The 27527-nt window shown below is 48.5% G+C and overlaps 1 protein-coding gene across 5 annotated transcripts in view; it reads left to right on the forward strand.

The window, feature by feature from the left end:
* Positions 1 to 23680, forward strand: part of MAPKAP1 (MAPK associated protein 1) — a 106351-nt gene extending 82671 nt beyond the window's left edge. For 4 of the 5 annotated variants that reach the window (XM_064468384.1, XM_064468383.1, XM_064468386.1 and 1 more), the window contains 4 exons: positions 4701 to 4841; positions 9918 to 10055; positions 20862 to 20959; positions 23063 to 23680. In XM_064468384.1, coding sequence (XP_064324454.1) covers positions 4701 to 4841; positions 9918 to 10055; positions 20862 to 20959; positions 23063 to 23188 — 503 coding nt within the window. In that variant the 3' untranslated portion in view covers positions 23189 to 23680. The remainder of the gene's footprint in view (positions 1 to 4700; positions 4842 to 9917; positions 10056 to 20861; positions 20960 to 23062) is intronic. The other variant, XM_064468385.1, reaches the window with a different exon arrangement.
* Positions 23681 to 27527: the final 3847 nt, after the last annotated feature.

The following is a 27527-nucleotide window of genomic DNA, read 5'->3' on the forward strand; positions in this document are numbered from 1 at the left end:
GGAGGCTGCGGTTTAATGGTCTGTATGGTTTTGCTGCACAAGCAATCTGAGCAGAGACGGAGAGCAGTCCGACTGGCTGTCGGAGTAGGAGTCCCTCCTCTGATGAGGACCGGAGACAGGAGAGTTGATAAGAATCAGATGGATAAAGGAAAAAGCCACGTTGCTGCCTGGAATGCCTGCGCTTCTGTATGGGACCCCCCTCCGTCCAGCGCCGTGCGTTCCCACAGGATGACTTTGGGTTTTGGGATTTAAAAACATCATTTCTCTGAGAACATTGTCAGCCTCGCAGCATCTGCGGTTCTGTCCCGGAGATGGAGTCTGCAAAGGCAGACCGCCTGTGCTCTGCACTGAACCCGACCTAGCTTAATTGTAACCGCCAGTGCACCGCAGGTCCAGCAGCGCGGGGCAACCCGTGCGGCACAGCCCGAGCAGGCAGGGTGCTGCTCTGCCAGGGTGCTGAGTACAAACAGTTGTAGGGAGTAGAGCTTGTAAAAGGTGGTGGGAGGCTGGTCTCAAGCTTTCCCGGTGGTGCCAGAGCCGGGGGTGCCGGGGCAGGCCGGCCGGCTGTGCGGGCAGCAGGCACCAGCCTGAGCCCCGTGCCGAGCACCAGCCGCGCTCTGCCCCCGCACACGTGCTGCGAAGGTGGCCTGGAAGGATTGGCACCAGGCGAGGCAGTGCTGGAAAAATCAAGTGACTCCCTGTTCAGCTGTGCCACGTGTTGCTCCATCCCTGGCTTGGGGGTGGTGGGGCAGAAGCACAGGCTTCCTCCCAGCCTTTCTTTTCCTGCTCCGTTCATGGATTTTCCTACCCTTCTCCAATAATTAAACCCCTGTCCTGAGCTAAGGGAAATGCTTCCCTCGTAGCCGTGCTTTTCACTTCACGCAGGCTCTTGTCTTGTGCCTTGTTTATCCCACACCTGACTTCAGCTCTTTTCACTTCTTCTTTCTCAAAGTAAATCTTATTTAAGTAGACTATAAGGAAAAAAATAGAGGTCATTGCAAACCTTGTCATTATGTGAAGGAGTCTCCATGTCATTATGTGAAGGAGTTTGTTTCTGGAACAGGGGACTCTTCCTCCCAGGCCGAGCAGTCTCTCTGCCAGCAGAGCAGTATTGCTGGGTCGGCTCTTGGGCTAAATAATAGACCTGGAGCATCCACTTTACTTGATTGTCTTCCCAAGCAGAAGCTTTTACATTCAAAAGCCACACTGTGATCTCCATTACAAATAACCTGACAGGCCTGTAAATATTTGACAGGTTTATTCACAGCTGCTTGCATGTGGAAAATATTTTTATGATTTTTTCCCCCAATCAGCTGGTGGAGACGGCTCTTCCCTCCACCGCTGAACGCCGGCAGCCTCGCAGACATCCTCGCAGAGCTGCGGGGTAAGAGCAATATGCCAAGTTCTGCAGTCAGGTTTTTCTCTGCAGGGCATTTCTCTCTGTTGTTACTGATATTACTGCTATTATCCAATGCACCCTCAGGGGTCCACGTGTCTTGCCATCTTTAGACAGATGATCTGTTTTGATGGTGGAGTTCCTGGCTGCTCTCCCAAGAGCAGCAACTGTAGAAATTCTGTAAACCTGAATCCATTCACAAAGCTTCATAAAACAAAGTCGGCAGAGGCTACCGATACGCAGAGGATCCAAAAGGCTTCCAGAGCAAAATCCCACTGTTCGGCTGCCCTGGCTGTGGCAGTTAATGCTCCTGCAGTTTAGACACTGACAGGTACTCAGTTTTTAGTTACAGAGACAATTTTTTCCCTTGGATATGATCTGGCAAGCTGCTAATTTTCTTTCTAATACTTTTAATTTGGGTGTGCGAAATCTGAGAAGGCTCAGCTTCATAATAGCCATGTAAAGTCACCACGTAGCGTCCCCGGTTTGCCGGTAGTGCAGTGTGGAGGGCGAGGCTGGGGGCTCCGAGGCCAGGCGGGGAGGCTGGGAACACAACGGCAGCGGTACCTGCAGAGCGTTGTGTGGGTCTCGGTCTGGTGATGTTTCTCAGGCGGTGTGAGGGCGAGGTTAATGTGTCGCCATTCTTTGTGTTATTTCTCAATTTTCTTATTGCTACTGACTCAGTCTGTCGGTGCTAACACTTCTTTACGTATAACACTGTACGTAACACCCCGCTGTACCCAGTGCTGCCCGTCGCACGGAGGCGAGGGTCTCGTCACCCGCCGTTACAACGCGGCCCCGCGCTGGGAGGAGGCAGCACCCAGCACCCTGCCCACCCCGCCGTCGCACGCGGCTCGGGGGAGGCGGCTTCGCTTCGAGCCCTAGAGCCCGGCTTCATTAGGGGCAGCACTAATGACCTCGGGGCTCGGGTCCCTGACCCCGCCGCCAGCAGTGACCCCTCTGCGCTGCTTGGGTTCACGCCGTGTCGCTGTCTCTGGGGGTCCGTCCCTGCCGCGCCGTGTCCCCGCATGTCCCCCGCCCCCAGCTCCCCTGTGGGCAGGGGGATACCAGCAGTAACCACAGGGTCCCGCCGTGCCGTGGCTCGTATCCCAGCACGGCGTGCCGTTGTGCCTGCGCGCTGCGGGGACGGGGCTGGCTGCGTGGCTGGGAGCCGCTGCCGGGGCTGGACGGGCATTTCACTGGTTTCCATCGGTGGAGGATCGCGCTCGGCTGCAGGGCAGCAGCGCCCGTTGCCATCCTGCTGCTTTGCTTTCAGGCACCGCCATGCCACAGTGTTTCAAGATGCTTTTAAGTGCACCAAAAAGTTTGACATATCTCGGTGTATCTTTGAAGTACTGCAGCATGAGGGTTTGACATGATACATTATGATAATCCATAGTATAGAGACATTAACACAGGGGTCTTTGACAAAATACATTGTAATGTCTCTGAAGGAGCCATTACAATTTATCTTGTCATTCTGGAGCATAGAGTGGTTGCAATGTTAAGATGGCTCTGCATAAATTCACATGTAGACTGTTTCATTTGATTTTTGGAATTCTTTCAAGTCAAATGACACAGCCCAGTTTGTAGCTTAACCCTTCACTGTCCCCCGGCCCCAAGGAAGGGTGCTGGCCTCGTGTCAGGAGGCTGTGTTGGTGGCGAGGAGCGGGCATCGCTCGCCCGCTCTCCTTTGCAAAGCTGATGTGACTAATGTCTATGAAATGTGGTTCCCCTCCTTAATCTCGCAACATGTATTTTGACTCATTTAGCAGTAAATGCTAACCTTACTTTGATACAGACATGAGAGATACTTACGAGAAGCAGCGACGTTTGTTACTGAATTAGCAGATAGAAAAGAGAATGCTTTCAGCCAGCAGGAAAAGCGCTCCGTGCTCAGGTGGGGTTTTTCTTCCCTCTCCCCCACGTTTGTCCTGCTTATGCCACCGTGCCGACAGCTTCCCTCGCTGGGGCAAACGGCGTGTACCCCTGCAACTCTGAATTACCCTGTTAAGAGGGAGTCTGCTGCTGCATCAACAGCGTGTGTCCGAGACAAGTGCCAGGGTTTGCCTCCCCCGGGAGCTGCGGCCTTTCCTGGCAAGCCGTGCCCTTGGCGCCGGGGCCTACGCGTGGCAACGCGCCGGGGCTCCCCGCGAGCTGAGGGCCCCGGACGGGGTGGGAATTTACGTCCCCAGAGGGAAAGGTCAGTGCGGGAAGCGTTAGTGTTGGGGCTGCTCCAACCGGGCAAGCCTAGAACGAAATTAATACACAAAAACCTGACAAGTTCTTAGCCTGCTTTCCTGGATCTTTAAGACCTGTACTAAAATTCCATCATCTCTTCTTCCTATTATTAAAATTTCAGCAAAATATAAAGTTTTCATTAATCTCCTGCAGCAAATTTAGTACTCCGAACTGGCAGTTGATTCAGCTTTTAGGACTACATTAGCTGGGATATTAAACAAAACGTGTCATTCTTCAATATCTTGTGTAAGAAGCTAAATCAGTTTTCAAACATATTTATACCACTTTATCTAACAGCATCTGAATGATCATTTAGAGCTGAGATGCTTTATTAGCAGCTGGCATAGAAATTACTCTGTGCAAAATTATATATCGCATTATAGTAATGTTTAAATTGGTGTTAATCCAACGTCATAAAATGTAAAAAAATCTTTAAAGTGCGTTATATTTTTTCAGTAATTGGCATTTTGGCTTAATGAGATGTTACCTTTTAGAAAGCCAGTGCCTGCAGTAGTAATGAGAATACTAATCAGTAAATAAAGCGCAGCTTCGGTACCATGGGGCTGCGATCAGGGTGCCCACGGTGTTGCCAGTGCTGCAGCAAGATGCCAGCGTCGCATCCCACGCAGGGGGATGCTGAAACGCGGGAGAGCTGTGCCCGTGCGTACGTCGAGGGTGGCACCTGAAACTACTGCCCTGGCTGGGATCAGGCACCCCTTCGCCGGGCTCCTTCCCGGTGGCAGGCTGCGGGTCCTGCTGGGGATCCCACCAGGTCACCCCCGGGGATGTGTCCAGGGGTGTCTCGTGGCACGTGAGACTCTGCCGCTGGGATGTTGCACCGCGCCTCATGCGGGACACAAACGTGTATCCTGATACCCTTAATGAGTCAGTGATTCTGCCTTTGGATGGAGGTGAGAATTTCCGCCTCCCGCAGACATGGACTTGAGCGTTTTGCTCCTTCTTAAAAAGCCATCTGCAGCTGTAGACGTCACAGCCGTAGTTACGTGCTAGCTGTATGCACTGTTTTTAACCTCTCGTTCATTATTGTTGGCTTGTTTTGCAGGTTCAAGAGGAGAAGAGGTCTCGGAGGAGGACCCTCAGATCGATATAGCTACAGTTCAGGACATGCTCAGTAGCCACCATTACAAGTCCTTCAAAGTCAGCATGATCCATAGGCTTCGATTCACCACTGATGTTCAGTTAGGTAAATCAATCCGTACTGTAACGCTTAGGAAAATGGAACGGTGCAGACCTTGGGCCATCTCTAATAGCTGACTGTCCGTCTCGGGCGTTTGTAAAGCCGTCATTGTCATGTGGGTCTATTTTGTCATGGAGCGCATCACTTGGAAGTGTGGCCAGCATTTTAGCAGTTAAAAAAAATTGCTTTCAGTTGAAAATACTTCGGTATTTTTATTACCCACAATCAGCTAGCACATGCTTCTTCTGAAATAACACCATTATTTAATGACCCCGTCTCTTTTTTTTTAATCTAGGCTTCGTAATGGAAAGCTTCTTGCCAACTGTTTTGTTATTTTTAAATGAGGCTGTGCAAAATTGGGAATGATTAGGTTTTTCCTCTTCTGAGACTGAAAGATTTTAACGACCAAGTAGAAATTTGAGGAGGAACAAAATAAAACTAGCATTCTCTAAAGGTTTTATATTGTCCTTATGAGCTTTCTGAATGCTTTTGAAAACCCGAAGGCCAAGGGATGACAGAATCTTGAATTATAAAAGCCCCATTACTGCTTTAAAATGATTGAATGGCTTTTTATCTTTGTGTTTAAATTGTGAAAATTTGATTAATGATGCGTTGGTAGGTGACCTGTGACATTCCTGCAAATACCTTCCATAAAGAAATGATTCAGCAGTAAAATATTAAGTGCCATAATGTTTACAAAATGCATCTAGTCTGTAGAATTCAGTAGAATTGTTAAATTTACACTATAGCAGTTTCTGTACTATCGTCACTGCGGTGCCTTCATTCTTCCATCCTTAAGCACATATAAAAGTATATGTCTCTAAAATCTTTACAGAAGAGGCTTTCTGAGTTTATTTTCAACTGTCTTGTTAAGGAAGGATTTATCTGCTGGTGCTGAAGCAGGACAGCGCTGGGCATGTTTTCTGCTTTTGAGCAAACTATCTGGGTGTGATAGTTTGCTTCCAGTGAAGTTTGACTCACTGTATCTGGAAAGTGTCAGAAATGAGAGCTTGAAAAGGTCATGACAGATCACTAAAGATAAATGGTTAAGGGAGAATAGCTGTTAAATGAAACAAATGGCTTAACTTGTGTAGCAGCGAAGGAGCTGACCCTGCCCAGAAGCGTAAGGACCATAAAATTTCCCTTTTATAACAATATGTGAACTTGAGTATTTTTGATGGCAGTACACTGACAATGTGGTTTTTGTAACGTAATTACTTTTTAAAAATCAAAGAAAACCCCAGCGAGATATTCCAAGTTTGGGCAAATGTACAGGATCAAAACCTCTAAATAATTCAAAATAAGTGTATGTTACTGGGTTTTCTCAGGATTTTGTTGAAGATATTAAAAGAGCAATGCTGGTAAAATATGCATTGAGGTGCTGTTTGGATCAGGGCTGCTGAGTGTTAACGTGTTCCTCTTGTGCGAGTGACAGACTGCTCCGTACAATCTGAAATGTAAAACACGATGTCTAATTTTTTTCCATCGCTCCTCAGTAACTGTGGTTCTGTGTCAGTTTAACGATGGCCGGTCGCAAAGACTTTTCTCTGTAGCATTTTTATGTCATCGGTTTTATGGAAGAGCCGTAGCACAGCGACAGTTTTTCTAGCAGATGCCAAGAATCCAGAATAATTCCATTGCTGCTTATTGACAGTATCGGTGCTGTCGGTGGCTGTGCAGGAGCGTACTGGCCGTCGGGCGAGCTGAAGCACGGTGCAGTGGCTGCACTGAAAATATCCCTGTGGTTTCAGGGGCGAGTCCCAGTTTCCCAGGCTCCACGTGGAAGGGTGTTTACGTGTGACGGAACCCAGAGGCGGTGGAGAAAACGCTCCGTGTAGCTCATCTCCGCTCCCGCAGCTTGCTCCGGCTTTGTAAGACATTCACGTCAAGGAATTTGAGTGGGTTCTACACTGGATGTTATTTCAGTTGCTCAGAACAGGGAGCAGTAGTGTGAGCGATGTTTGTGAAGCACTGTTCCCGTACTGGTACTTTTTGAAACGTTTTAGCTCTCTTGAGGCCCGATCATTGAATTGGAGGCAAGGTTTGCTGAAAATATTGGAGTAAGCCCCACCTTCTGTACATTGTGCGTAGTTCTTGATAGTAAAGAGCGATACGTAAATGGCCGTGGGAGGAACGACCACCTTTTGGCTGATGGGTTTATTACAGTGGAAGGCTTTAGCCGTGGCAGCTTCAGGTCTGGGGCTGTGTGTTTTAGCTCCTATTACAGGGTAATGCACAGGCTGTAGCACTCAACATTTTTACAAGGTTCTATCATGTTGTGAAGGAATAAGACACATTTGCTTGTGTATCACATTAGCAAAACTAAAAGAAGCATATTGTCTTGGAAAATTACTGCTGGCAAGTATTTCAGAAGGGGGGGGGCAGTTGCAGACCCCAACAAAGGAAGCAAGGACAGAACAGTGGTACTGGACTAATACATTGATGACATTTCTTTTGATAAAATGAATGAATTAAAAAAATAGAAGCAGCAGCATTTTTACTTGATTTTTGAGTATGACTGATTCGTGCTGCGATACAGAGACTGCAGGAGCCACACGCATAATACTGTTTTGATTTTAGGTTTCAACACATACGGATTGTGAGAACAATAACACAAAAAAGACAACATTCTTTGTCAATGTGCTCTTTGGATGTGTGTGAGCTTAAGCCAGTGATGTCGAGATACAGAAATAATGGATGAAGTATACAGCAACAATTTGCAGATAAAAATAATAGAAGTTAAAGTGTATTTTACATGATAAAAAAAAGATGAAAGAGGAGGAAGTCTGTTACATCTGAGATGGTTACAAAATCCGTGCTTGGTGAAGTAGCCTCTGCTGAAAAGATTGATGCAATGGGGAGTGACCTTGGCTTGGAGCAGGAGCTGGTGATGTATGTATGAGCATCTCTCTGCTAAATGGACCCAGATTTGTAGCACTAATATACATGGAAGCCCAGAACCAAACTCAGGATGGCAATAAATCAACAGCCACTTTGGGTGTCATTTCTGGTTTATATTCCACTATTGTTCTATCACTTTAATTCATGTCACTATCATCTGTTCATCTGGAACAGTTTTATATAATTTTCCAGTGGAGTTACCTGACAAATCCTATCAAATTAACAAGGTGCATTAACAATATTGACTGACTGTGAATTCTGAAGTTGCAGGACTATACGCTGAAAATATTTTAAGGATATTTTCAGGAGTGACGTTTCTAGAGGAAGGGGTGGGGAACAGCCCTCGCACACAAAGAATTTGCACCTCTATTTTTAGAACTTGCCTTGAATTTTTTCAGAGAGAAAATAAGAACTTGTACCGTCAACTTTGCATATTTTCCTGAAACTACGGAAAATGCCATTCCGAATAATTAACTGCTACTTATGAAATAACAACGCCGATTTTAAATAATCTGGCCAAAATTAAATTGCAAAACAAAATGGGCTCCAGGTACAGCATCAGCCTGCGCAAATTACCTACTTCTAGCAGTCCTTGTGTTAATTGGACTCTTGATACAATGCTTAATTGAAATGTGATCTCTCTGATGTGACGTATGTTTAATGACAAAGCGCATTCTTGGATTAACAGAAGGGGGAAGGGGCTGGTGGCATTATTATAACCTACCATAATAGCCAGGGTTAAAATGAAGGTAACCTCGGAGCAGTGGAAGGGATTGCAGCAAGGAGCCCGCTGTCGATGCCCGCTCCTTGCTGTCTGCGTGCTTTGAGTTGAGAGTTGCATAAAATACAAACGAACGTGGTTTGCAAATTCTGCAACTTTGACCAGACTTTTAAGAAAAACCGAGTTAATTTTGGAGGGCTTCGGAGAGTCGTTGTGTGCGTGGCATCTTGCTTTTATTTTGTCACATCTCTGGAAAGTTTTGTCATCGGCTTCCTTAGGTTTTCTTGTGCTTCAGACAAGCCAAGTGTAATGTATTTGAAAGCATCATAGCCAAAACCCTCAAGGGGGAAGAGGTTCTCTCTGCCGTGTTTCCAGAGATGCAAGAGTTAAACGGTGTTTAAACACTTTTTTCCGGTATTGCTTCCTTTTGTCGCTTTCTCGTGAGCTTCACCTACAACTCGTGACTGAAGAAATGTAATTATTTTTAAGGCTCCACACATCTTGCTGTAAAAAGCACACTGGGAAGTTTGTTCAGTCGTGTCAACAGCTACCGAACAAGGAGCTTCTGTTCATCAGGGCAGGGCCTTTGCTTCAAAATACCGTGATAAAGACCGCTATAAATCACTGCGAGGTTCCCGGGCCGGTTCCAGCCCGGTTAGCCCTCAGCCTGCCGCGGCGGTGTCCCGCTGGGAAGGCTCTTCTTGCCCGACGTCGGGAGTAACGTGTGGAGGGGTGAGAGAGGAGCCTTCTACTCCTGCTCACGAGAGGTGTGCGCGGGACTCGCGCGTGGCAGCGCGCCGTGTCCCGGCCAGCCTACGCGCAGCGGTAGCGGAGCGCCAGCCATCTGGGGAAGCCCGCGTTGGGAAGCAGCGCCCGGCGCCCGTGCCAGGAGCTACACAAACCCTCAGCTTGCTTTCAAAGCAGCCTAATTAGAGCTGGCTTTAAAATGCCAGCAGTGTAAAAACGCACGGATCTCTGGGACTGGATGTCTTTGTTTATGAGTATCTGGGTAATACAAAGAGCATTTCTGTAGCGCTGCGAATGGGTGTTGTCCTCTCATATAGGGGGTAGCGTATGTGCTGTATAGGGGAGAGAACAGGGGCGGTGTGTGATACTGTCTACGACGTATAATAGCGGTGATTGAAAATCTAGCAGTATCTTCTTATAAATCTTGCAGCTCATGTAGCTACTGCTTCCCGAAGAGCTCTGTATGTGTTGAGAAGAATTTTTTCTGTGATGTTTCTTTCTTGTTGGTATGCTTATGCAGGAGGATAAAATGCAGATTATCAATGCAGTTTGATAACCATTTGCTTTTGGTTTCAAAAGCTCCCGTGCTTTCAAAAAGCCCCAAAGGGCAATATACTTTCATCCCATTTAAGATTTATAAAGTGTGTCAAACGGCTGATACGAAATCACTTAAACAGATCACTGTTGTGGCTCTCTATTCTTTCTCATCTCAGGTATTTCTGGAGACAAGGTAGAGATAGACCCTGTTACTAATCAGAAGGCCAGCACTAAGTTTTGGATTAAGCAGAAACCCATTTCAATCGATTCTGAACTCCTCTGTGCCTGTGACCTTGTGGAAGAAAAAAGCCCAAGTGAGTAGTCCTTTTTATTTATGTTCTCTCTTCTCTCCCTCCCTGTATGTGTTAGATGCCCAAAGAATTATTGCTACCATGTCCTTTTCTTTCTATAGGTGTATTTTATTCATTACAGGATGTTTTTAATCTGACTCAATGCTCTTATAGAGAACACGGCATAAACAGATACCCATTTTATGAGTGTCCTTTTAGTGCAGCTTACAGCTAATGGCATCATTAAGAGTGTTCCTTGCCCACTCTCAGTAGCTGCTAACGCTGTCATGCCAAGGAAACGCTGGCTTTGCCTGGCTGGTCTCTAGCCCCACTGCATGGTAGTCAAATATGTGTTTCAACATACTTGCAATTTTTTTGACCTTCTTAACACCCAGACTGGTTTTAAACAATTTCTTAGGTGCAAATGAGGACCTCGGATATACGGTAAGTACCAGCGCAGTGTAAATTTGCTTCAGCCGGGGCTGCAGGGTCACCGGGATTACGACGTGCTGCTCTGAGAGTTTGGTTTCAGGACAGCAGTGACCGTGCCTGGCCAGCTGTGATAGCTAAGCCAGCCAGAGGACGGGTTGGACGTCCCAGTTCAGCCAGTCATCGGCAAGAGGTCAGAGTTTGCTACGTTCAGAGTGCGACTTCAAAAGCCAAGTGCTTTTGCTTGTTGTATCAGTGGAGTAATGAGAGTCTGTATCTGTAAAATTTGTTTTAAAAAGCACGAGATAGGCCCTGGGGGAACCGGGCAATGTCTCCCCGTGGTGCCAAAATGTAACTATCTACTATCAAAAAGTAACTGCGGTTCAAAAGCTCAGATGGATTTTATTGCGCTCGTGCTTTTGCAGGGTAGGGATGCTAAGTATTAAGTACTTATCTGCAAGGTGACAGAGAGGGAGAATTATGTGATACATATTTACAGAGGTAATGGTCTGTTGAATTCTCTTGGAAGAGTAAATTTATGGCTGCCACAGATTTTATCAGCAATTATTGAACTATATCCTTCTCCCCTTCATTACCCCTTCCTACTTCCATGTTCTTAGTACAGTCATTGTCTTCCTTTTCTGTCTCTCCAGCAAGATTTCGTGGTCCTTGGGAAAGCGTGATCCCAAGGAGAGACTTCCCTAACGACCAGGCAGCCCAAAATGTGTAATGGTTACCTCTGTAGTTCAAGGTGCAGGTCTGTCCTTGTAAATATATTAACGCCTCTGGGTTCGTAGGCACGTTTCATTTCAAATGCAAACACTTGTGGTGGTAAAATTGTGCCCACGAAATGAGGCTGTATCCAAAAAGCCAGCCTTGAAAGCCAAGGTTTCCGGCTCACGCTTCCATCAACTCTAGTCTGAGAGCTTCAAGCTGTCCCTGAACACCTCCAGAGCTGCGTCCTGCAGGGGATGGGGCTCCTCAGCCCCAGAGGCAGCACCTGCTGCTCTAGGAAATGATGCTTGTACCCAAACCCGCCAACCCGGCAGAAATAAGGGACAGAATTTCAACGCCCACGTGGAGTCCAGCGGCAAAGGGCAGTACCTTCCCGAGGAGATCATGGAATAAAGAATCATGGTCACTTCGGAGCAGATGCTGACAGGTTACGGCAGAGGCAGCCTTTATGATACTGAGGATTTTTATTTACTCATTTTCACGTGGCCATCGTAAAATTCTCCTGTTAAATAAGTGTTCAGCATAGTTCAGCATAGTCTCCAAAAGGAGAAAATAATTCCTCCTGAAATCTGCTGACCTCTTTGCGATTCACTAGAGATGTTCCAAAAGTCATTATTTTAGGCCAGTAGAAGAGACTTTTAGTGTGACATCTCAGAATGATACATTTTGGGGAACTCTTAACAGCAGATCGGTATCTCTTGAATTTTAAATGGAAAAAAGTTATTTTAGTAGCATAAAGGAATGAAACTCACTGTATTTCACAAGTTTTGTCTGTGATTTTTATCAGCATAGTGATATATGCTTGTGGCAGAGTTTACATCAAAAATTATTCCCAGATCTTCCTTGAATGAATTATTGCAAAGAAAGAGAGGCTGAGTAAAGATAAGGTCTTTGAGTTCTGCAATATATTTTGTTTTCATGTTTTTATCTCTTGTAACACAAACATGCTCCATCTCGTCCCTCAGAAGTGTTCTGCACGTGTAACAGTGCTCGTACAGTTACATCAGGTGAAAACACAGCGAGAGTTTTATTAAGCTGCCTGCCTTCCCTAGACGTTGGCGGTGGGGTTGTACTAAGGTCGAGCGCTGCTTTGCTGGCCTGACTTCTTGTAATTCTGAAGAGAGGCGAAGGGTTTTCAGAAGCCTCCAAATGTGACCTGATTTTTTAGTAAGGGCAGGGGGTGTTGGGACTGGAGTTTGGTCACTGTGGTCGGTATAACTGGAGGTTTCTGCAACAATTGCTCCTCTGAACACGGTAATTAACACAGTTTAATATTCAGTTAGCTCTTACTTTCTGTGGCTTAAAGGGATTTCAGAGTTTTTACTGGTACTTTTCTGCAGAAATGTGCACACCGGAATTGTTTATCGATGTGGAGAGCCTCGTGCTTGTTTTCTGTTGGTCTTCTCTGAAAAGACAGGTTCGGGCAGTGAAGCTTTAGTGGCACTTGTGTGAGTGTTACAGGACTCGACAACTTCAGAGGTGACGTGTTGTGAATATTTATGGACAGCCTCGGAGTCGTTCTGGATGGGGCAGAAGCTTTCCTGTGCTGTGAGTTCACAGAACTTGGAGCTGCGTTCACGGAAAACGGAAAATGAAAATAGAAAGCTTGGGCATCTGATTTGCCATTCGTGTGGGTAGAGTAGGCAGGAACGGCTGATCGTTTTTGCTTGCCCTTGCAGTAGGCCTGGGTCAGCATTTGAATTTTTATTTGTAAATTAAATCAGACTCCCTGAATTTAGACAGAGGGAAGAGGTAATGGCCCCGCTGGCTCGATCAAATGCCATTAGAACCTGAAAACACCGTGTATAAACGGCTTGTTTAAATCAGGTTCGGTCTGATTATCACGAGAGATTCTGAATGTTTTGAATCTTGAAAGGAAGCATCCTATCACGGAGAAATGAGATTTAAGCCTTAATAAAGTAGTTGTCATTTTTATAGCTGAAAAGAGCTTTGTATCTCAATTAAGTGTACATAATATAAAGTCTTAAGGAAGCAACATAATATGTTTAATACAATTATTTCCCTTTGCAATAGTGTAATATAAAGGAAATCTGATTCCGTTAATGTCTCTTGCATTACGTGGACAAGGGAGAAACTTCAGTGTCGCTGGCCGCTGCCTCTTCACAAAGGGCGCCGCGGACCGAGCGCAGCTGTGATGGATGCGCCGTGGCCGTCCCTTCCGAGGGCCGGGGCCGCCAGGCTGCCTCGGCCTCCGCACCGCGGGCGCGCTGGGCCGGCGCTGGTGCGTGGGGGGCGAGCGGAGCTCAGGGCAGGCCTTTGAGGGGCACTGAGGCCAACCGCTTGGGCAGACCTAGAGTTTTCGAAATACGTGGGGTTCTTCCATTCGTGTGTGTTTTACGATAGCTGCAGAAATGGGATTTATTTGATAATTTACTTGAAACACTGAAGAAACCTTCTCTGGGATGCTTTTTCTGCTTTTTTTTTTGTTTTAATAACGCAGCTACATCTCAGTCGCGAGGTCAAAATATCCTTAATATTAAGGTAGTCTAAACAAAGGTGTTCTGTAGGTCACGGACTACATTGGTAACTTCGGTTTGTAATTTAATTGCCTGCTTTGCACCCTGCAGCTTAAGATTTCCTTTAAATTCTTATTCCATTGTTGCACTGGGGCTTAACAGAGTGTTAACCTGGTAATAGGCACAGGGCCTCCCCATTATATGTCTCGCTATCGAGCGGTTCTGCATGACTAGTTAAAAAAGATGGCAAGAAGATTAATGAAAGCTGCCTAGTACAGAAGGGGGGTAGGTACCTTTGCAAGACTTCCAGCGAGGAGATATTAGAGCTGAACCAGAGCTTGGCTTTTTCTTTATCCTGTGACCTTTGAACCTGCCTTACTGTCGAGAGCTGCCAGCGGAGCCGACGTTTTGATTGATGTTGCTACACGAGTCAGTCTTTCCCATTGAATTCCACATCTGCACGAAAATAGCTTTTCTAGCAGTATTCATACTGGCTGTAAGTGATAGCCAAAGGGATGCCTGAAATGCTTTTAGGTAGTTTTCATTTAAAGCTAAAGGTATTTGATGTTTTAATTCAGTAACCAGATCCTCCAGATTATGCACGTTGGGTAATACCAATTTAATGAATTCATTATTGGGTCGTGAAAGGACTAAAAACGTACAGAAAGCATTGGGAAGGCACGGATTCCTGCTGCTCGGGGAGCTGAAATAGAGATGTTGCACGTTTGCTTAGAGCCCTGCAGTGGAGCCAGAGCAGAGAGGCAACAATTATCCGTGTGCTCTGCAAACAGTGCACAAAATACTGTGTGGTGGTTCCTAATATTCGTGCTCCCGCTGTGAGTAATGCAGCGTGTGAAATAATAGAAGAAAATTTGTACTTGATAGGAGACTAATCGCAGATTCTGATCAAAAGGTTAAAAATGGGTTCAGCAGAGAAAATGTTCCCAAACCTGGGGCTTGGAGTGAAAGAAATCTCCCAAGTTCATAACAGAAAGCAATGAGTCCAAACGCGCGCGGAGGTGCCGTTTGCGGAGCGTGGGCCGCCTCCGAGGGAAGGCGGCGAAGGCACGGAGGGTGCTTGGGTTTGCCGCGTTTCCCGTTTGCTGCGGCGGGCTCAGGATTGTGCCCGGGCTGTGGGGGCCAGCCTGAGCCCCGGCGAAAGGCCCGGGCCGTCGGAGAGCTCGCGAGCAGCCGCGCGGGCTTGGCAGAAGTTCGTGGGACGCGCTCCGCCGGAGAAGGGGTCTGGCAGCGAGGAGAGCCGCGACAGCCCGCCGGCGCGGCCGAAGGCTTGGTGACCGCTCCGCGGTTCGCCTCGGCTGCGAGAGGCTCGCCCGCCCGCTGCCCCGCAGCCGTGGCTGCGACTTACTAAATCCATCCCTGTCGAACAGCCTTTTCGTAAAAGTACTCTGGAGCGCGCGTTGCCTCATCCTTTTAACAAATATGTTTTGTAGCCCTATTAAAAGGGGTCTTCATCTATCCTGTCAAAGCTATTCTGCTGGGGTTTTTTAGTTTAATTACACTATCCAATTAAAACTCCTTGCTGCATTTTGATTCGCTTCTCCTTGGGCTTGAGTGGATATGACATTTACAAGGCTCGCCTTTCAAGCAGACAATGGCGTGATTGATGAGGTGCAGACGCAATGAAGGAGGCGATTGCCATGTGGAAACACTGCTTAGTGCATTTTGATTTATTTATCATCTTTTTTCCCAAACAAGGTTGCTGGTGAAAAGGTTTTGGGCAACCCCGAGTTCCACCTCAATTTGCACCATTCTTGCAAAAATCTTTATTAGTATTCTGCCTTTGATAATAATTCGAAGAGGAGACAAAAGGCTGTGGGGGAAAAAAAAATCCAGATGTGTGAAGAGGTACCACAAATTGACACAGAAGTGGTTGTATGCAGCACCTTAATTGCAACTCTGCTTTCAGGACATCTGGAAACAAGAGATCCGGTAATAGCGATGTTTTATAATAAGCCTACAATAGAATATAAAGACCTGAATTGTAGGGAAAGCTAACAGGTTTTTTTCTTAACATTCATACTGTTTTTTCCCGCTTAAGTAATGCCTTGGTTTGAAGGAGACCCATCAGGCATGTGGTGCGCAGCCCGACCTGATCGGTGGTTCCACTGCTATTGGCGGGGTCGGGATTTCCTCCATACCCTCGACTGCAGTCACAGACCTCCAGACCCCTGAAGGAGACATGGCCTCTAAAATATGTACCTCTCAGATAAATAGCGCGTGCACAAAACGGGCTTAACCCCACTCTCACCCCCAGGACAACGTTCCCGTGCAGTCTGTGTCCCTGGGTGCTACATCCTGACAACCAGCCGTGGCCGCGGTGTAACTCGTGACATCCCCCTAGAAGAAAACTTCTACATTTTCTTGTTCTTAGAGGCTGTCAGGGTGGGTGTTTTGGTGGTAAAGCAACGCTTGCATTTTTGATGGACCTTCGGGCCCCGCTCCAGGGTCACGGCATCGTTTTTGGGGTGGCGCATGTGGATTTCAGAGTCCCTCCCCAGAGCTTCTGGATCAAATAGAACAGTGGTTGGTGAGCAAAGGTTACCCCATTTGAGTGTTTTGAGTAAATCTGTCTTTGTACAGAAACATTGCTTGTGTGTATTTTATTTTTATAATTCCTTGCCTGTTTACTAGTGTATTTCTAATTCTTTGCAATCCCTTCTGAGTCTGTGAGAAGAGATTTTGAGGTCTGATTCTCTGGTAGTCACAATTTCTGAAATGGTGAAAATCTGTGATGATGTCAAATGATGCCCATAAGTGTTTTGTTCTTCAGAGAGGTCTTTTTCTAGCTATTTATTCCACTAATAACTCTTAATTGTTGACTTCTGCCTTATGGCCCTGTAATGACAAAGCAATCATCAAGGTATATTGAAAAATTAACATAAATTTGCATTTCCCAGTGTTTGTTTTCTGTTTTGTCCAATTCATGAATATTCTTTTCATCCTCCATCTAATTAGTGACTTAATTCAGTGCATACTGTTCTAAAGAGAGGCTTTTGGTACAGTCTGAATGGGGGGATGGGAGAAAAAGAAGAAAAACTATTTCTAGTCTTGGCAGATTCAGTTAAAAAAATTATCTTTTCTTGTGCAAATTTGCACCCTTCCAAAGTTTTCCAGGCAAAAAGTGTAATTTTTAGACTCTACAAAGAGTTTGTTACGTAGATTAAAAAGTGAAATTTGTTTTCACCTGTTCGCAGCGACGTATGGTGGAGTGCAAAGTTTGTGTGTATTTTCCCAAGATTGGAACTTGCGGAAATTTGCAGAAGATTTACCAATGACTGTATAAGCACTTTTCAGTCAGTAATTCTGGAAACTGTAATTCAGCAGTATTTCTCACGTGCTGCACGTAAACACAGAAGCAGTGAGATGTCGGGGGGTGAAGCGCAGGGCGGAGGTCGCTGTTCGCAGAGTGCTGTTTCACCAAGCCTAAGAAAGACGGAGGAGAAGCACAAGGAGCAGATTTGCATCTGGCTGTGCTGCTGGCTTTGGCAAGATTATCGGTTGTGCATTAACTAGCCTCTTCCTTCACGTTTTTTGGCAGCACAGTAATGTTAAAAATCAGGAGCTACGCCAAACAATTGGATTTAAGACATCGTGCTGAAAGGGTAAATGAGCTCTCCTTTCCAGTGAGTTAGCATCTTGCCCTTCCACCCGCGTCTGCAGGAGGCGTTTCTCCAGGTGTAACCTCACAGGAACCTATTAGTGTTGGAGAGATAGAAAAGATTTATCAGCGTTCAGAGCCGAGGCCAAAGGGCACCTACGGTAGGGTGTTCTCCTGCTGTCGCAGTGCGGTTACCCCCAGCGCGGGTGCGGAGGCACGGCGGGAGCGGGGCTGGCGTGGGGCACCCGCGCCCAGGTTTGCTGAGCTCGCCTCGAGGGTTGTACCTACAACATGACAAAAGCCAGCAGTAACAGATGAGCTTCTGTCGTTTCATTTGTCTTCCATAAATGTTTTAGCAGATAAACATAGTTGGGAATAACATGCGTTTTCCATCGTACAGCCAATTAATGCTGATTGCAAAGCACTGAGGTTTCCCCCGTTCAGCTCACCCGTGCCACCCGCTGCAGTGGCTGACGCTTCTGCATGGTCTCGGTGCAGGGCAGCGACAGCACTGACGTCAGCGGGAGCTGAACACTTGTGTTTCAGGCCCACAAGCTAAAGGACACCAAACCATTTTTCGTGTAGGAGTCGTGGTAACGAAGCTGCTTGTGCGGTATCTGCATTTGTTTTCATTATGCCCTCGTGTGTGGTAGAAGCCAGTGGAGCTGCTGCTGTTGTTACCAGCTATTCTTATGTGGAAATATAAAACCATTGAAGTGTCTATTGATCTCTGAATTGTCATGGGTGGTGCTCTATTGGAAAGAGGTACATCACATATTTAAGCCCTCTTGAAAATGGAAATCAATCTCACAATTCATAAATTCCATCTGGTTAGAATAGTAGCAGAGCCAAGTGCCAGTTATGATTTCAATGAACTAATATTTCATGCTGTAAATAGTATAATGTGGACACGGAGCACATAAACATAATGCCGTAATGGGGCTTTCTAAAGAAAAGTCGCCATAGCTTCTTTCCATTAAATCACCTGTCAGGACACAGGACTGGGTTACGCGGCCTCCCCGGCAGGTTGTGCCCAGCCGCAGCACGCTCCGCGTCTTCGGGCTTTGCATCGGATTCAGCAGCGGCCGGGCTGCCCGGCGTGCCCTGCCGGAGGGGTGCGTGGTGCTGCCGTGCCCTGCCGGAGGGGTGCGTGGTGCTGCCGTGCCCTGCCGGAGGGGTGCGTGGTGCTGCCGTGCCCTGCCGGAGGGGTGCGTGGTGCTGCCGTGCCGTGCCGGAGGGGTGCGTGGTGCTGCCGTGCCCTGCCGGAGGGGTGCGTGGTGCTGCCGTGCCGTGCCGGAGGGGTGCGTGGTGCTGCCGTGCCCTGCCGGAGGGGTGCGTGGTGCTGCCGTGCCCTGCCGGAGGGGTGCGTGGTGCTGCCGTGCCCTGCCGGAGGGGTGCGTGGTGCTGCCGTGCCCTGCCGGAGGGGTGCGTGGTGCTGCCGTGCCGTGCCGGAGGGGTGCGTGGTGCTGCCGTGCCCTGCCGGAGGGGTGCATGGTGCTGGCATGGCGCAGGGGCAGCGTGGGGCTCCCCGGGGAGCAGGGTGAGCTCTGCCTCCTGCTACAGGGCGCGCTGGGATTGCTATTGGCATCTGTTGCTCTAATTGTCATCCAAAGAGCTGACTCCTCACAATCCTGAAATAAGCGCTCGAAATAAAGTTCTGCGTTCTGCTTCTGTCAGCCGTATAAATACTTTTGCCGGAAAGGAGGAGTAAATCACCCGTTTAAAAGAAAGATGGGGGTTCTGGGGGAGGGTTTCTTCCTCAGGCATGATGGAGGCTGTGATCTGGCTTAATTTTCATATTAATGTTTCATTCTGTGGTTCTGTGCCCTGCCTCTGCGGGGTGATGCGTGGCAGGGCGGCAGCGCTCTGGAGGAGCACACCGGCGGCATCTCCCCGTCCCAGGGAAGGGCTGACAGCGAGCGGGCGGGAACCAGGAGAGGGGTGCGTGAGGTGCGAGGCCGTTCCTCGGCTTCTGGCGCTCTCAGAGCCCCCCGGCCTTTCCCGCCGGCTGAGCCGTGCTGGGGCAGCAGCCTCCGGAGCAGCCGGCAAGGCACGGTCAGCGTCGGGAGAGCCCCCGGGCTTCTCTGGCGGAAGAAAACGTGGAACAAAACATCTAAACCAGGTGAAGGGAGTCTGGAGCCACACCAAGAACCACCCGATGATCTTCCAGGACCCAAAACAAAGAACCTCACCGGAATCTTCCAGACCGTGTTTTGTGCGGGTTTAATTCTCATTTTTAGTCGTCGGTTTCTGTAGCTCTGAAATACGAACTGTCCAAGGGCAGCCGTGGGAGCTGATGGGCCGCGGTGCTGTGTCACGTCCCCCGGAGCGGTGCCCGGGCGCTTGCGGCGTCGTAAAGATGCTGAATTCAGTCCCAAGCAGAGCCCGGCGTGCATGCATTAACATACTAATGAGCTCGCAGCTAGGAATTCCCGCATTTTTAGTACCACCGAGGCATCATTTGTCAAATGATTTAAAGGGGTTTTTTTTATTATTATTAGCCAATTTTTCAATATAGACTTTATATTCTAGATTAGTGCATCATAATGGTGTTTAATTAATATGCCACAGTAAAATACGCACGTCTCAAATTTTCTGGCCACAGATCTGAGAATATATCAGTCACTTTTTGGAAACCTGGCAAATTAGATAATGTAAATAAGATTTCAAATTAGCTTTCCTCCAGGAAAGACCTGAATTTACAGTAACGTGCCTGTTACTTTACAGACGACTAACTTTGATCTTTGAACTGAATAAATTCTGAGAAAAATGATGAGGTGTAGTGTATAGAATGTGGTTACTTTTCATTTCGGAGCCATGACCACCCATAGAAGCGAAGGACATTTTGCCTTCCTACGTGTTCCGCGTACAGGCCTTTACGTTAGAGCCGTGGCTCCCGTCCCGCCTGCGGCCGCCGAGGCTGGCCGGGCCGGCAGCGCCGCGCGTCCGCTCGGGACCGGGCAGCAGCGAGGCCTGCCGGCAAAGTGCTGCGCAGGTGGAAATCACGGTCACGGCTTAATTTTGACTGAGATTCCCGGTTCTGAGCCGCTGTCCCGTAGCACCGTTGCGGCGTCCCGTTGTATTTTACAGCGGTGACGCTTTCCTTTGCCGTAAGCAGCTGGGTAGGTTTGGGTGGTGTTTTGGGGAGAGGTTGTTGGAGCGATGATTCTGGGGTTAATTGGCCTTTTATTTTAAATATAACACTTATCTTCTGCATGCGATGATTATACAGTGAATAGTTGCATAAAGTAGTCCTAATGTGGTAGTTCAACTGAAATATAGTCTTGGGCTGAACGGGAGCTAACTAGCCATTTGATAGATTTTTGCATTTCCTGCAGCGGGGATGTGATGGGAAAACGAACTTTATTGAATAGAGTTCAGCTGCTCCTGTAAGCCACCACTTGCCTTAAATTGAAATGACATGAGAAGCCTGTCAGCGTTTCATTACTTCCTTCTGTTGTGCTGATGGTATGCTAAGATCACCATCTGTGTTTTTCTTCTGTCAGGCACACAAGCTCTGCTGAAACTTTACAGGAATATTCTGAACAGTTTTTTTTCTTATCTTTACAGGTCATGCAATATTTAAACTTACATATCTAAGCAATCATGACCACAAACACCTTTACTTTGAATCAGATGCTGCTACTGTCAATGAAATTGTACTGAAGGTGAGTATTAAATTTTAACGTGACACAAAATCCTGGGTGTTTTACCACTTGTTAGACATGAAAGTGTTCAAGAGGCTCTGGAAATACATGAGTGGCGCGGTGCCTGAGGACCACAAAGGTGCATTTAACTTTACCAGCCTGGTTGCTTGGTGCCCGTTATTTTATTCGTTTTCAAACAGCCGTAGAGGAGACTGCCCGTTTGTGTATGATGTTTCCCTTTGTACGTGTCCCTGGTTAACAGAGGTACCAATTTCCTGTGGAATTCTATAGAAGAACACCAAATTTCATTGCGTCCAGACAGCTTCCACCCCCAGACCCCTGAGGTGGCGCGCGAGCCCCGGGCCGTGCCGGCGGCGTCCGGCAAAGCGCCGCGGGGTGCCGGCGCGGGGTCCGGCCGCAGAGACGCGCGCAGGGCGCCTGGCCCGCGGAGGCGAGGGCTGAGGGAGCAGCCGCCCCGGCCCGGGGAGCTGGAGGAGCTGCCGCGGAGCCAAAGGCCCCCGCAGCGCCCGGGCCTCGGCTCAGCCGCCCTCCCCGCCGCCGAGCGGCGGGGAGGGCGGCTGAGCCGAGGCCCGGGCGCTGCGGGGGCCTTTGGAGCCGGAGATGGTGTTCAGAGACTTCAGGAGGGCTCAGTTAAGCGTGCGCTGACGTAAGGCTCGAGGCCGCCGGGCTCGTGCCCCAGCGCCGGCCCAGGCAGAGGCAGCGGCGCCGCCAGGGCAGCGCTTCGGTCGGCCTTTCGCGCGCCTTTTCCCGCCGCAGGTGTTTGCACAAAAAGAGGATATTTTGCCCACCGTCATACTTCATCGTCATTGTTTGCTTGTCGCACGCACTGACTGACTTTCTGAAGCAAATTTTTGTAACGCTTTTGGAGGATTAAACTTAATTTTCCGCAGGCTAATATTTTGTAGCAATTCAAAATTTAAAAAGCCGTAATTTTGGCAAGCCATCTGTTATGTTTGCTTTTATTTTCTGTGTGGGGTTTAGGGGATTGCTAAATAACTGACATGAGCTAAAATACTTTTTATTAATAACATAGGAGATAAATGTATTTTGGGGGTTTTCTACTTAATTCGTGAAACGTTTGGCCAATTCTTTTGTTCCTATTTTATCTCAAATAAGCTTTCGTAATCCAGAACACTTGACACATCCGAGACTGGTCATAAAAGAAGGCTAAAAAGGAAGAATAGATTTGCTTGAATAATATGAATATTCGAGAGAGAAATATTATTGAACAGTGTGTTTTTTCTTAAGTTGCAGATTGTTTATGTAGAACATTTTCTGGTTTGGTGCATAAGTTACCAGTTTGTTTTCAATTCCGTCAGCGTTAGGAGTCGCAGAGAAATCAGACTTTTCAAATTAGGCTTTTTACATGATCAAGTGAGAAAGACCGAGGCTTTATTGACCATGAAAATTCCCTATATTTTTATGCCTTAAGCTGTAATATGCAATGAAAGTGAAACACTCTACAGTGCATAAAATTGTGCAAGTTTTAAGCCACAGCATATTAACCAGCTAATGGCAGACCAAAGGGCATTTTTATCTTTTTGATTCTTGCATTAACCTTCCATTAAAATTATCTATGTGATTATCACAAAGCACTGGAGATAATAAATTTAGGGAATAGCAGGCTTGTTAAATATCATTTAAAAATGCTTTCATCAAGTAAAATGTGCCAAAACACAGGGAAACTATGAGATTAGCTGAGTATGCAAACATCGTAATGAAAGAATTATTTTTATTGAAGCTGATAAAGTCTTTTATTGAAGCCCATTACTACATCAGACCAGCGCCCTGGATCGCCACGACTTGCTGCGTTGGCCCGGAGGTTTGGGTGACAAGGGTGGGACGAGGGGAGAGGGGTGCAGAGAGCCTGCGGCCGCCCCGTGCCGCTTCGCGCCGGGCCGAGGGCTGTGGGGGGGGAGCGGCCCCACGCAGGGGCTCTCCTGGAGCTCTGGGCTGCCTCTGCCGTTGTTTTGTTGGCGGCCCACTGGGACCGGTTTCACTAAAGCCTGGCTCAGCTCAGCTGGGTGGTGTGAGGGTCCCTGCCCTCCCCGGGCTGTCCCACTGAAGCAGCGACGAAGTTAAACACCGTTTCATGTCTTGCAGGTTAACTATATTCTGGAGTCGCGAGCAAGCACAGCCAGAGCAGATTATTTTGCTCAGAAACAAAGAAAACTGAGCAGGAGAACAAGCTTTAGCTTCCAGAAGGAGAAGAAATCGGGACAGCAGTAACGCCTAGCCTCGAGGAGAGCCTGTCTGCCGAATTCGGAGGAGGAGACGCTCCCCACCGCCCGAGACAGGTGGGAGCCAGGACTGCGGTGCTCCTGCTGCCAACAAGCAGGAGCAGCCGGGGAAGAAATCTGAATTATCCCGTGTCTCACGGTTGGCAGATTATCCCTCGTCGGTGATGGGAAGTCTCCCCTGTGACAAAAATAAAGAGCCATATCAGCCGGAAAGAAGACTGTTACGCTTCAGGTTCCTTTGATTAGAAATAAGAGAATGACGTAGACTGGCATCATTTAATTACTGTATTATGTACAATCACAAGAAGAGATGTGATTACATATTATTTCACAGCCTGGTTAAAATAAATTATATACATCTGTAATACACCCATGTACACACAGGTATTGCTTGTGACATGATCAAATTTCTAAAAACAAAATGTAGGACAAATGTATCCATTTTTACTATTAATAAACAGATGTAATCTTTTTCAAGGTCCATATGATGCACAGTTCTTTTGGGGGGAGGCTGTAGTCCCAGATGGTTTCACTTCTGTTGCCGAAGTGCAGGAGGCAACCGTGAGCCAGGGAACAGCCGCCATTGCAGGGGAGCCGATTTGTGAAGAAACGTTGAGACAGTCACGTCTGTTGTGGTTTGTTTTGTTCAAAAATATTTTTATTTAACTGTGCTTTTCAGCTTTGCATACATTTTATTGGAAGTTACTTGCTCTAGTCAGCACGGTGTTTTGAAACCGAGGCGGCGTCTCTGCGGTTGAAAGGAGGGCATCCCCCTGCCTGCGGGAGCTGCCCGCGGCTGCCTGTGGACCCACGGCTGCTGCCCCGCGGCGGTCTGCTCTTCCTCCCCGAGACAGCTTGCGCCTGAGGGCTGAGAAATGCCTTCACCTTTTCTTAGTAGTGTTCTTTAAAAATAAAAATTAAGTCCTACTTTGTACTGGGACTTGTAACTATTTTGGCCTTGTCCCTCCGTAACACATCAGGGAACACGTGAATGGGGTCACCGGGAGCCAGAGCTGCGTTCGCGGTTCGGTTCACCAGAGGTGTCTTTCATAAATCTTCCAAGTGGTTGAAGCTGGAGCTCTCTGCGCTGCTGCGGTGGGTTTTGTATCAGGAGGTGCCCTCGGTTCCGAGAGGCGTTTGGCCAGGGCCGGGGCCGCAGGGCTGCAGCGCTGCGGGTCCCACGGGCGGGCTCCCTCCTGCCGCCCAGCCTCGCCTGCGCAGCGCGGCCTCTGACGGCGTCCTGCCCTGCTTTTGTACAGAGGAAACTTCCTGAGCCTTAACGCGTAGTTTAGGAATAAACACTAAGGCAGAACGGTTTATTTGTCGCTTACCTGTTGCGTTTAAGTTCTCGGTATTTAAAGGCTTAGCCCTCCCAGAGCCGGTGTCGGTGCTGCCTCGGGAGGGGAGCCCTGCCCGCGCCGCGGGGGCCCGCCTTCACTGTACAGTCTTCCATGATATCTGCAACACAAGAGAAACAATATTTTATAGTATGTTATTAAATTTTTTAGTATTTTATATGCGCCAATGCAGCACAGATGCGACGGGGAAAGACTCTTCAAGTAATGCAATGTAAATGACTCCTTTAACCAACTCTGTGAAGTATTTAACATTAAAGTTGTTACGTGAATGTTCTTTTGCCACCTAGTTTCAGTTCTTTTCAAATTAACTAAAAAATTGCCTACCTTGGTATTAGAAACTGCAAAAGTCTCCTATTGTTCCCATGGCCATAATGCCGTTGCCACCCACTTACATTTATTTATTATAAGTAGATATTCAATACTTGCAGTATTTTGCTTTCAGTAAAGCCTGAAGATTGACGTAATAAAAGAATCTCTGATGTCTAAACTGGCAGCGTTTGTGGGCGCGTGGGCGCTTGCCCGGACCACGTGCATTTGCACCGTCTCGTAAATCACCTTCCGCTCGCTTTATTTTCAGAGCAGGCTTCCCGCGGAGCCGGGACGCGCAGCGCGTCCCCGGAGAGCGCGGGCAGGGCGGCAGGGACGGGCCGCTGCTGCAGGAGCAAGCTCCGAGGGCGTGGTGGGGAGCGGGCGAGGTGGGGAGCCCAGAAGGAGTTTATTTGCCCTGGAAGAGCCCTTCACAGCTAAGAAGTGAATTTACTTTCAAAAATCGGATCCAGCTGAACAGGCAGCGTGGCGGAAACCTTCCTTAAATTCTGGAAATGTCCAGCTTCTCGGGAGCGGAACAGCCTCTCCCTCGGAACAGACATTTCTACAATTTAGTGTTTGCTGAAAGAGTTAAATCAGAGCTCGTGGTTGCAATCTGTGCGCAGCTGAACGCAAATCCATCACGGGCTGGTCTTTCCCCGGTAGTTGTAGATTTAATTGATTCAGATGGGCATTCAACTGGGTCAGAAAAGCAAGCTGTTCCTTCCCTGCCTTGTTACTGGGCCTCGGCAGAAGAGGGTGGCTGCCGGCTCACGTAACGAGGACGGCTTCTCACCGACGTGCATCGGTAGCTGCTGGAGGCATCAGAGGCTTTCTGAACTTTCTCTTACTTCTGCTCTTGGAGGGGGACCTGGCTTACATGTGCACCTGTTTTATGGGCGACGGGACCTCGTGGGGCAGAGCACACGCTTGCAGAGAGCCGCAGGCGCAGGCCCCGTGGGAGTCGGGGAGCGCCCGCACAGAGGGGGTGCGAACAACCAGAGGTGTTTCCCCTCCCGGTACCGGGAGCCGCAGGGTGCTCGTGCCCGTGGGCTGGTCGCAGCCCAGGTGCCTGCAGCAGCCAGCACGGCTCACAGCCAGCCGCTCGCTGCCCATCTTGCCCATATTTGCATGTAAAAAATGCCGTTCAGAGGGTTCCCGAATCCACCAGGAGAGATGGATGACATTTGTGGTGAGACCCAGAGGTCTTCCCTTGTGCTCCTGCATGGCTGGGCATTTGTCTGGGAGATTTGTGGAAGACTAAAATAGCTGATGAGCAGCTTTGCCGGCTCCGGGGTGGCCGGGTGGGGATGGCCAAGGCTGCAGCCGCAGCAGCACCGCGTGTGGAGGCGAGCCCTTGCCACCTCCTCTGGTCTCTCAGAGTGTTGTGAAACAAAAGCGGGACCTTTCAGCAGAGGACACCCAGAGCACCCAGGCGTGTGCTGCAGCCAAGGAGAGGGCACTGGGGCCCCTGGCCTGACCCGAGCGCTCTCTGCAGGGGTTTGCCATGAGCTCCAGGAGGAGCAGCTCAAGCCAGAGGCTCCTTTGGCTTTAGGTTGGCCGGAGCCTGGTGTGTCCCGGGGGGCTGTTGCAGCTGCCCCTCCAGCAGCCGTGGCAGGGCTGGCACCCTGCTTGAGGCACGGGCTGCACCCACCCCACACTGGGACAAGCGGGCGAAAACCATCATACAGCCCTGGGTGCAGCCCTGAGATTAATGGGGGGAGTTATTTATGGAGACATGTTTGTAATGGGCCCATGAATTTCATGGAAATGCGCTGCTGTGGCGGCCTGTGGTATTGGGTGCTGCTGCTGCTAAAATTAATGCCCCTTAAATCACATCCCAGTGCAGCCGCCCTGGTATGATGCTGGGATGGGGATGGAGACAAGGACAGAAAGACATGGGCACAATGGGCACAAAGGCCGGGCAGGACCAGCGGGAGGGTGCCCTGGCCGGGTGCTGCTCCCGGCACGGCTGCAGAGCCCAAGGCGGGGGCCTGGGGGCACCACGAGCAGCCAAGGCATGGGGAGGGCTGGCCCCGTGCACAGCCCCGCACTGCAGCTGCCGCTGCATGAAGGGTTAAGCACTGTCATGTTTTATTCTCCCCACACACCTCTGCTTAAATGCAAAAGAAAAAGAAAAAAAAATCTCAACAGGGTGTTGTTCAGCTCTAAAAACCCTAAGCATGATTTGTGAACTCTCACAGCCTTGGTAATCTCATCAGAGTAATGGGATTATATTTCAAATCACCATGGCCTGTTCATTACACATTTAAACTCCTTTGACAGAGGAAAAGTTAAATAAAATGTGTGCGTCAGCCCTGGTTGACTTTCCCAGTTCTCTTTCTTGATTAGACAAACAGATGCTGAGCTCCAAAATGAAAAAATAATGTGCTCATTTATTCATTTTTCTGACAAGTCACAATAGATTTTTAACTACAAATGAGCCCCCTCCCCAGGTGGGAAGCGCAGGGGCAGCACGTACCGCGCCGTAATGGGCTCCAAGCCGGCAGCTGGGGCTAAACTGGGGCACAAGTGGTCATTTCCGCACCACGAGCGCAGGGACGGTGCCGCGACTCCCCCGCTGCCGCCTGATGAATTTCTCCGAGGAGCTGACGAACAGCACTTGCATTCCTGCCGCACGCGCAGCCGCCGCTGGCAGCGGCG

The sequence above is a fragment of the Phalacrocorax carbo genome, chromosome 18 (assembly GCF_963921805.1).
Source record: "Phalacrocorax carbo chromosome 18, bPhaCar2.1, whole genome shotgun sequence".
NCBI classification, from domain to species: Eukaryota; Metazoa; Chordata; class Aves; order Suliformes; family Phalacrocoracidae; genus Phalacrocorax; species Phalacrocorax carbo.